Below are 10,000 nucleotides of genomic sequence, written 5' to 3' on the forward strand. Positions count from 1 at the left end.
CATTTTTTCTGCGTCTGTTAAATTCATCATTCATTATGCGTCATTATGCGTCTGGACGAAGAATCTATTTTAGTGCGTCTTCGAAGACGCACTAAACTGGAAAGTTCGTTCTTTATACTAGACGAATTTAACAGACGCAGAAAAAGTGTTTGCCCAAGTTCGTCCAAGACGAATTATGCGTCTCATATAGTTCGTCCCGTCTTTACACCAGACGGATAACATAAGAGACGCATGATTCGTCTGGACAGATTATGTGTCTCTAGTATAAAAACGGCCTATATAATACCTGGAAATAAGGCTTTCCGTCTTTCACCCAGCCAATCACAATATCTGCTCCTTCCATCTTTCCTTGTCCACTGGAAATACCGATTCCAACCCATCCGAGTGTGTTGGCCTCGACAGTGAAGAGAATTTCTTTTCTTGTTTCGCTAACATTCCAATACAATTTCACATTCTGATCTTCATCCAATGAAGATAAAAAAGTGTGGGTCGATAAGAGATCGCCTGCTGCTGCGGACATCCGCGGAAAAGAAAACTGAAGAAGTAAGACGGAAAACGCAAAGGAGAAAATCATGCTTCCGATGCTGCTTTTTCTATTGCACAGTCAGGTAAAAATAAGCGCTGTCGACCAAGACTCAATCGTTTTGTTAGGGAAATAGCGATATGCATAAGAGCCTTTAAGCGCGTTTAATCTTTATTACAAAGTATAATTTTCACAAGGAAATTATCATGATTTTTCGATGTAAAAGGTATGTGATCAAATGGTTAAAAGTATGTGTGTGACCAATTTTCTATAGGAATAAAAAGATCTCGGAATATCATTTAAAGGTGTCCATTATCATCAAAATAATAATTTTCACTATCATGGTTTTGTGTTCTGGATTTTGGACAAAATTATATTGTTACGTAACTCGCCCACCATCTCTCGCTCAAAGTATAATTTTCACAAGGAAATTATCATGATTTTTTGATGTAAAAGTTATGTGATTAAATGGTTACAAGTATATGCGTGACCAATTTTCTATAGGAATAAAAAGATCTCGGAATATCATTTAAAGGTCTCCATTATCATCAAAATAATAATTTTTACTATCATGTTTTTGTGTTCCGGATTTTAGGACAAAAAAATTATATTGTTACGTAAGCATCGCTCACCATCGCTCACACACAGATACTAACAAAAGACCAAGCAAAAGTAATCAGGGATCTAAAGAGCGATCAAAGAGAAAGAAAAGGAGGATCATTCATAGTAGCTGAGCACAGGCCCATATATAAATATAACACAAAAAATAAATAAAAACCCACTTATGTAAATCGTCGAGATCTCACTTATATAGCGACTATACATGATGCGACGTAGGGATTTACAACCCCCGGACGTAAACATTTAATTACGTACCGCGTATTTAATTTGTCAAACATTCAACTATCATTCTAGAGGAGAACAAGAAAGTATCACAAAATCAGACATTTACCAGCCCCAGAATGTAAGACATTGAACCCCTGGTTGGTTGTAGAATGTAAGACGTTAAAAAACCCCAGGATGTAACACTTTGACCATTGAACAGACCGGGTTTTTTCTCAGTTGAGATTTTTTTGGTTTTTTAAAACACAATGCAATGTTGTTTAGTCGGTAATAGCATAGAGCATCAAAACAGTGGGCTTATATTTTTAGTTTGAACTGAAATTTCTCTCCCTTAGGGTGTTGTAAGCTAGTGAGGGTCTGAGCATGAGTGCCAAATAAACTTAAATTGGATATTATGGTGGATATTCAATTTTTGCCTCTGAAAATCACAAAATTGTTCCAGGTTAAGCATTCCTAGATCCGAGGGGGAGGGGGGGGGGGGGGTACTGCCATATATAGGCTATATAGGTATGTGCCCCTGTGAAGGGTATGGTTTTCAAGCAGTTTACTCGCGTTTAATCATTTGAGGTTTCCGGTCAAACGAGCACGTTAAGCACAAACCGAGTACGACCAAACAATCGTACACGATCACACTACAACCGAGGACGGTGTTCGGATGCACCACGCTTGAAACGCGCAAAAATATCCCTCCATTAGTAAGCACCGGCGATAGGAAATCCTAGTGTCTGGAGATGCGCAGAACGTATGCGCAATAACAATAGTAGGCACCGTCCTTAACCGGCGGTGTAAGAGAAAGGAAATATCGGCCTTAACATTTCGCTGGCATTGCCAGATTCAAAGATATTCAAAGATATTGACAATTGAGACTTTTAATTTGCGCTAATACTGATCTTTTTTCCGGTTATCGGTTTTCAATTTGTTTTACGGCTAAAGGTTAGATTTTAAGCTTTTTAAGCCCCACGGTTAAACTGATTTGTGGCCCCTTTACGGCTAACATTTAAACCCAATTATCATTCGATGTATTTTGTCCTTGCTTTTCATTGGCCGAGAGCCCACCACGTGACCTGCAAATAAGTGTTTTGCTGCAAATGATATTCTGCTCATGCGCAGTTGACATCACGCTCTTGTGAGAAAATGCAGATCGGTTCCTTGAGCTGTCAGAGAATGATTCGACATCTTTATTTGATCGAAAGAACAGTGAGAATACTAAGAAAGGAACAAAAGTTGCACTCAACGTATTTCGAGAGTATCTCAAGGAAAGAAAGGTAGACGAAGAGTCATTCGTGTCATCGACGCGAAGGACAAGTTGGCGAATGCATATGTACTGTAGAGATTTTATGCTGAAGCCAGAAAAAAGAATGGAGAGCTTTACACCAAAGCTTCACTTGTCGGAATACGCTTTGAAAACTGTGAAATTCTTCAGCTTTGTTGATGCCTAGTGTTATCGAACGTTTGACTGTAAGTACAATTTGAAGTCTACAAATATAATTATGCTGAGAGGGAAGCCATTATTGGCAATTGATTGGTGCCGTTACTCGACTCTGCAAGGCAGCACGTGCTTACGGCATCTCGGAAACAAAACAAAAAAAAAAAAAACTCGGTGATCGAATGATAAAACAATTATTGACCTCGGTTATCGCAAAATATCGTTATTTACAGATGAGATCATTGGAAGGAGCAACAGCAACAGGTGTCGGCAACTGTCACGACACCAGACCTTGGCTGTGCGAGTAAGGATAGCGAATGTAGAGCGTATTCTGCTGGAACGCTGACAAAAAAATGAAGCTTCAATAAGCCTGGGAGCCAATGCGTCCTTTCAAGCCTATACAGACTTAACGCGGGAAAATGCTCAAACCAAAGCAAATTACATGAAACATGATTGGTCTTGGCGGCGTTTTATGAAAAGAGACAATTTGTCGCCGCGTGACCTGATGGGTCCTTGAGGAGTGATTAAGGGAGAACAGAAGCATTAAAACAACCGCAACAAAAGCAGAACAAATACTACTCTACACCCGGCTCTGTTACAGGGGATTAGTTTTCTCTACACAGAGAAATTTTAGCCTCCCCGGTACCCTGTGAATATTTAAATTTTGCCAGGCCATTTTTTGACTGCCCTGATGTCACTTTTACAAACCGGGTGTATTCGTTCCTGAATTAAATTTAAATTCAGGTTAATTTTAATTTCAACCTAGGTCATTTTATTGTAAACTAGGTTGAAATTGAAAGTAGGAAACATCAACAAAAACCCATCAATTATTATCAAGTACGTGTAACATATTGGTAAGTAAATTGGTCCTAGAGGTGAGTCGATGAACTTAGTATAGCTTAAATTTCTCATGATCATGAGTATTTTATAAAACCCCAATGGTTGTTAAGTCTAGGCACTTATTTAAATGGTTAGGGATACTGTACATGATACCCGATTCCACTTCTCTTTCTCAGAGCTTTTTAGAAGTACATTGTTTATTGAGGAATCTCCTTTGGAGGGCAGGGGGCAACAATACTGAATTATCTTCTAAGGAATAAAAAGAACTGAAACATACATGATGTATTGTTGATTTTTAATTTGCTTAGTTATTTGCTCTATCTTTTGCTTACTTCGAATTTGTAATAATCAAAAGCAAGTAAATACAAAATTTTAAAAAATCAGGAAAAATGGTTTCATAATCTATTGACCAGAAGCCATTTTGTAGGCTCTTGTAAGTGTTATTTCTTTTGAGTTATCAAATAAAATAGATGTTGTTTTTTTCTAATTTTGCTCAGTCTGTTTGTAGGGGTAAATCCAAACTTTGTGATTATTTTGGCACAGCCCCTTCAAGTTCTACAATTTGACCAAGTAGCAAATTTGGATGAAGGGGCGTTTCCTTTCCCATTTTATTAATTTTCAGCGGCACATGATCCTGAAGTGCGAACTTCTTTTTCTTCTTCCCTTTCTGGTGTATGATAGCTGCAGACCGCAGACTGCTGGCTACCTACAAATAGCGCTGATAAGCAGTATTTAAGTCTAAGCACCCATTTCAAATTGTGCTGATAAATAGTATTTAAGTCCCAGCACTCATTTTAGAGCGGTTAGCTTTCAATTACTGTGATTTAGGGTTAGTCTTCAGTCCGCGGTCTGCAGTTTGCAAGTGTCAGACACCGCTCTCCTTCAATGTTTGGTTCATCCACTTTTTCAAATTATTGACCATTCTCCTGCTCTGTATTTGATGTAGCTGTGACTTGTCCACTCATTTGTGGCTTCTTGATTTCTTCAGTTCCCCGAGATATTTCGAAAACCACTTCATAAGGTATTTTGGCAATTTTTTTGTGAGTTGTTATGTTTTCTTTACGAGCGGTTTCTCCAAGATGATGACACCAGTGGTTTGGTGACACGTTCTGTTTTTTGATTAAACTACAAAGGTTATCTTTTGTCGTTCTATTTTCCCGTGCCACCATCCTTTTTTCGCAGTGCGAACGATGCGGCGAAAACGGTTTGTTATCATGACTGGAAATGATGCCTTGTTCCCGGTGTATTTTACGTAGTGACGTAAATGAACTTCGTACAATATTTGACGATTTGTCCTTCAGAATCAAGAGCCCACCTCTTGCAAACAATTTTTGCTCGTTTTTGCACTGGAGACTCACAGCATTTTCATTCTTCTTCAGATAAATTTAGCCACGATTTAACTTCTTCATAAAGTTCCATTGGCGGCGAACTGTGTGGATGAGCTGAAAATTTTTAAAGTCTCACTTTATGTCATTTACGCAGGTGCGAAATGATGGTTGTCGCGAAGGCTTGGAAATAGCTTTAAAACTCATTGCTAGAAAAAATATCTAGCCGATTCGGTTGCTGATTCGATGGCTTAGCGGTCAATGCAGAGAAGAAGTAACCTGGTTCGAATCCTTGGAGCTGCATGGAATGTTGTGGAACCTCATGGTAAGTGGCACAATCCGTTCGTATATAATACACCTTATTCCAAAATGGCCGCCATCTTAGTATTCTTTTGTTTCTATGCAAATTGGCCCTTAGGCCTCGTTCAAGGTTAAATATTCTCTTGAATTTTCCGCTTGCAAGCGAGCCGACAAGGGCTAATTTGCATGGAAACAAAAAAAATACTAAAAATGGCAGCCATTTTGGAATAAGGTGTATAACGTAAGCACAGTAAGGAAAAAGGGAAGGAAAAGAAGAGACGGTTAGTGGAAGAAGAACGGAAGACAAGGAAAAGGTGTTGATTGCAATTGGGTCTCATTTCCCGCACTTTAATGAAGGATACACTAAAACAACTGGTCCTTTCCCCGAAGCCTTTCCTTTCTCTCTTGTGAAAGTTGCTTCAAAAGTAGACCCATTGAGCCCGCACAAGCTACGGCAATGAACGTTCTGGTCAACTCAAAGCTGTAATATTGTACTTTGCGGACAGGGCAGAAAAAGATGACAGACCGTTCCGAACTTTAGTCCCTTTCTACGACCTTAGACTTGGCAGGGTAGCTGGTTCGTGAAAATAGTTACATACATACCCACAAAATAGTTACATACATACCCACTTACCTACCTACCTACCTACCCACCTACATAATTAACCTCCCCCATAAGGGCTTTGCAGGGCCGATGAAACACAATTAACGAAAAAACGGAACAGAACAACAACCGTGACTGTTAAGAATCCCAACTGGCCGGAGGCAAACCAGTGCAGTTGGGAAGCTGAACCAGGGACTACCAGGAACAAATTCAACGAGTGGTCAGAGCGGGTCTCCAACGCGGAATATCCGGATATCAAGGCAAGCGCCTTAACCACTGGGCCATTTAGTTGCACTGTTACTGTAAGATCTTGGTGTTACATATTTTGCGGTGGCCATGCAAACTTTTTTACTCCCAGTTCTTGTACTTTATTGTTACCTTTCGCATGCCGGAGCTTTCTTCGTTGTGCTCTTCCTCTAGTATTTCCGCTTTCAGAATACTTGCTCTTGCTACACGATCAGATTTCGGAGCTTTTCTCTGAACTTAAGTCTACAGAACTTTCATCTGAGCTACTCACTTCACTCTCGCTACCAATACCTTCCAAACAGCGGGCCCTTGCATAAAAAAATTATCTATTCATCTTAGGTTGGCTGACTCAAAGGGCGACTATACAACTATATATGTAAAATCATCCATAACCTCTCTGGCAAAGGCAAGAAAACTAGTGTCAAAGTTAAGAAAAGAGACGGAACCCCGCCAACCAGTGATGTGGAATTACTTGCAGAATGGAAAGAATATTTTAGTTCTCTGCTTAACAACAGCAGTGGTCCATCACCATTAGAACTCCCTCTTCCCGCTGCCCAGGACCTCAACATCCAAGCTGGACCACCGACACGAGTGGAAACGGTATTAGCTAAACGACGAATGAAGATCAATAAAGCTGCTGGACTGGATGCGGCCATCAAAGCTGAAGCACTACAAAATGGCGGCGATGCAATGATTGATGTTGTCCATGAGTTCTGCGCTGAAGCTTGCAGCAGTCTCACGCCGGTTATGTTTGCTGTGTTGCGCCACTACGGAATACCAGAAGCTGTGGTCAATGCTACACGCACATTTTGTACAGCAACTCTGGAAGTGCAGTGATGGTAGATGGGAGCATTTCTGACCCGTTTGAAGTCTCAACCGGCGTGCTCCAGGGAGATGTTCTTGCCCCTCTCCTGTTCATGATATTGGTTGACTTCCTGTTGACAAAGGCCACTTCAGACATTGACTCCGGAGTTGTGACACATCCACGTCGTTCGAGAAGGTACCTAGCCAAGGTACTTAATGATCTGGACTTCGCTGACGACATTGCATTGTTAGAATCCACCGTCCCCCTTGCACAGACCCAGCTTACCAGAACCGCATCAACATCAAAAGACCTCGGCCTGATAATGAATGTGCCTAAGACAGAATAGATGACTGCAAATTGTCATCCTACCCCACCACTGCAAGTCTATGGTGAAGCGATCAACCATGTGACGGATTTTAAGTATCTCGGCTCCCAAATGGCATCTTCCGCAAGTGATTTTAAAAGACGCAAGGTGCTAGCATGGGGTGCTTTCTGGAAGCTTGAACGATTTTGGAGAAGTTCGCAACTACCCATTTCAACTAAAGTCAATTATGTTTACACCACCTGTGTGACGGACATTCTCTATGGCTGCGAGTCATGGGTGCTATCTCAAGACATGGTACGCAAAATCAAGGCATTTGCCACTTCTTGCTACGGGATCCTTCTAGATATTAAACGAAAAGACCATGTATCCAACTCTGTTACTCCATGACCAACGTAGCGCCTCTTGTCCACCAAACAAGGAAGCGACAGCTGAGTTTTCTTGGGCATGTCCTTTGTCTCCCAGAAGAAGAGCCTGCCAGAAGATATGCACTCTACATACCACCACGTGGCAAAAGGAGACCTGGACGTCCTCGTACCTCTTACTTACCTTACATTCAACACGTACTAGAGCTGTCGGCCGACACAATCACCTCACTTGCCGAAGATCGACGTGCGTGGTGAAATCTTGTAATCTCCTGCTCCGCGGCCGAATGATGATGATGACTCTTTATTCTGAAATGTTTCACCTAGAGAGGGTCATTTTATTTTGACCGTTTTACTGAAAATCTCCACCCTACCCCTCCCCCCTGCTAATTTCTGACAAGTCTCTAAAGGTCCCTAATGTGAGATACAACAAAACAACTGCGTGAATGACGTAATGCTATCTAATTGGGTCAGGTGTACAGAGCTATTGTTTATTTTCCCGCCAAACTCGGTTTTAAACCTCAAAAATAGACACTTTTCTGACGCTGATTACCCTTGGGTGATGGACTCTTGCGAAAGTCTCATTCATAACGGTTTTTTAATTTGGCAGTTTACAACCCCTGTCGGCAGTGACTTTAATATGGCCAAGCTACTTTCCTAGAAACTAACATCTCTCTGTAAAGACCTACTGGGATATGTATCTTCGCCAGGTTTTCAGAAAAAAAACATCCAATCCTGATTTTCAGCATGATCCTGTAGCAAGAAGTGGCAAATGCCTTGATTTTTGCGGATCATATCTTGAGATAGCACCCATGATTCGCAGCCATAGAGAAGGACCGTCACACAGGTGGTGTAAACATAATTGACTTTAGTTGAAATGGGTATTTGCGAACTTCTCCAAAATCGTTCAAGCTTCCAGAAAGCACCCCATGCTAGCACCTTGCGTCTTTACGTCTTACTCTCTAGGATGGCATCCACATGATCTCGAAGTCTGTTGAACAAGATCCTGTTGTACAGTTTGGCAGCAACTAACAGGAGGGATATTCCTCTGTAGTTGGTCATCAAGCTGAGGTCCCCTTTCTTGGGAAGTGGAACGATGACACTAGTGGTCGGGCGGTGTGAAACTGTATACTTAAGCTTAGAACCAATGGACAACATCAATCATTGCATCGCCGCCATTTTGTAGTGCTTCAGCTTTGATGAACGCATCCAGTCCAGCAGCTTTATTGATCTTCATTCGTCGTTTAGCTAATGCCGTTTCCACTCGTGTTGGTGGTCCAGTCTGGATGTTGAGGTCCTGGGCAGCCGGAAGAGGGAGTTGTAATGGTGATGGACGACTGCTGTTGTTAAGCAGAGAACTAAAATATTCTTTCCATTCTGCAAGTAATTCCACATCACTAGTTGGCGGGGTTCCGTCTCTTTTCTTAACTTTGACACTGCTTTTATTGCCTTTGCCAGAGAGGTTATGGATGATTTTACATGTAGTTGTATAGTTGCCCTTTCAGTCACCCAGCCTAAGATCTTTTATTTGCTTGTTCAGTATAGCTGCTTCATCCGACTTACATGACTCATTCAACTCCGAGTTAAGCATCCACCATCGTCCTCTTAACTGCTTTGACTTCAAGACTAGATATTTCCTTTTCCGGCTTTGTCCCTCTCCAGCTTCAGTTTGGTAGTATTGTCTGACATCCAGTTCGGCATACCACATTGTCTTTGTTTACCAACTACTTTCTCCGCAACTTCGGAGATCGACGGCATTCTCCAATTGTTGGTACCTATGTCATTGCACTGGAGGGCTTCGAATTTTAGGAAACCAACTTCCTTAAAAAATAGGGACTATGAGCAAGGAAACTCTATTTATTAATGTGTTCATATGCTTAAGCAAGCGTCTCCTTTACAAGGGCAATAATTTACCTTGATAACATGTCTACATTGTGCTTATTCCTTGGTATGAAGATCATAAATTTAGTGCTTTTCAAATTTAATACCCTAACCCTAACCCACCTTAAGGTGGAATTTAGTAATGTCAACCAACCCTAAAATGTTGCCTGAGACATGAAACTTGTTGCCGCCTATCATGCAAACATTCTTTTGGCTTGCCATGCAATCTGCTCTACCCAACGTGAGAGAGGAATACATGAGGAGGCCCTAAGAATATCTGTATGGGAGGCTACCCTCATTACGAATATGGTTTGCAATGAAAGATATCCTAAAGCTTCTTTTTCTTTCTTCATTTTCTTTGCATGTATCTGTTTTGAAGCACCGCCCACCTTTCCAACAGCAAATGTCCTCTTTCCCTACATTTGTTAGATTGTTACTAACACCATAAGACAACATCACACCTATTTCCTTGTAGAATGCCTCTTGAATTAAAGTCTTTCAGCACGACAAAGTTTGTAAT

The 10,000-nt window shown here is 41.1% G+C and overlaps 1 protein-coding gene across 1 annotated transcript in view; it reads right to left on the reverse strand.

Moving 5' to 3' along the window:
• LOC138015309 (DBH-like monooxygenase protein 1 homolog) overlaps nucleotides 1-639 on the reverse strand; it is a 35,181-nt gene extending 34,542 nt beyond the window's left edge. The window contains exon 1 of the mRNA XM_068862296.1: nucleotides 287-639. Coding sequence (XP_068718397.1) covers nucleotides 287-574 — 288 coding nt within the window. The 5' untranslated portion in view covers nucleotides 575-639. The remainder of the gene's footprint in view (nucleotides 1-286) is intronic.
• Nucleotides 640-10,000: the final 9,361 nt, after the last annotated feature.

This window comes from Montipora capricornis, chromosome 9 (genome assembly GCF_036669925.1).
Source record: "Montipora capricornis isolate CH-2021 chromosome 9, ASM3666992v2, whole genome shotgun sequence".
Lineage (NCBI taxonomy): Eukaryota > Metazoa > Cnidaria > Anthozoa > Scleractinia > Acroporidae > Montipora > Montipora capricornis.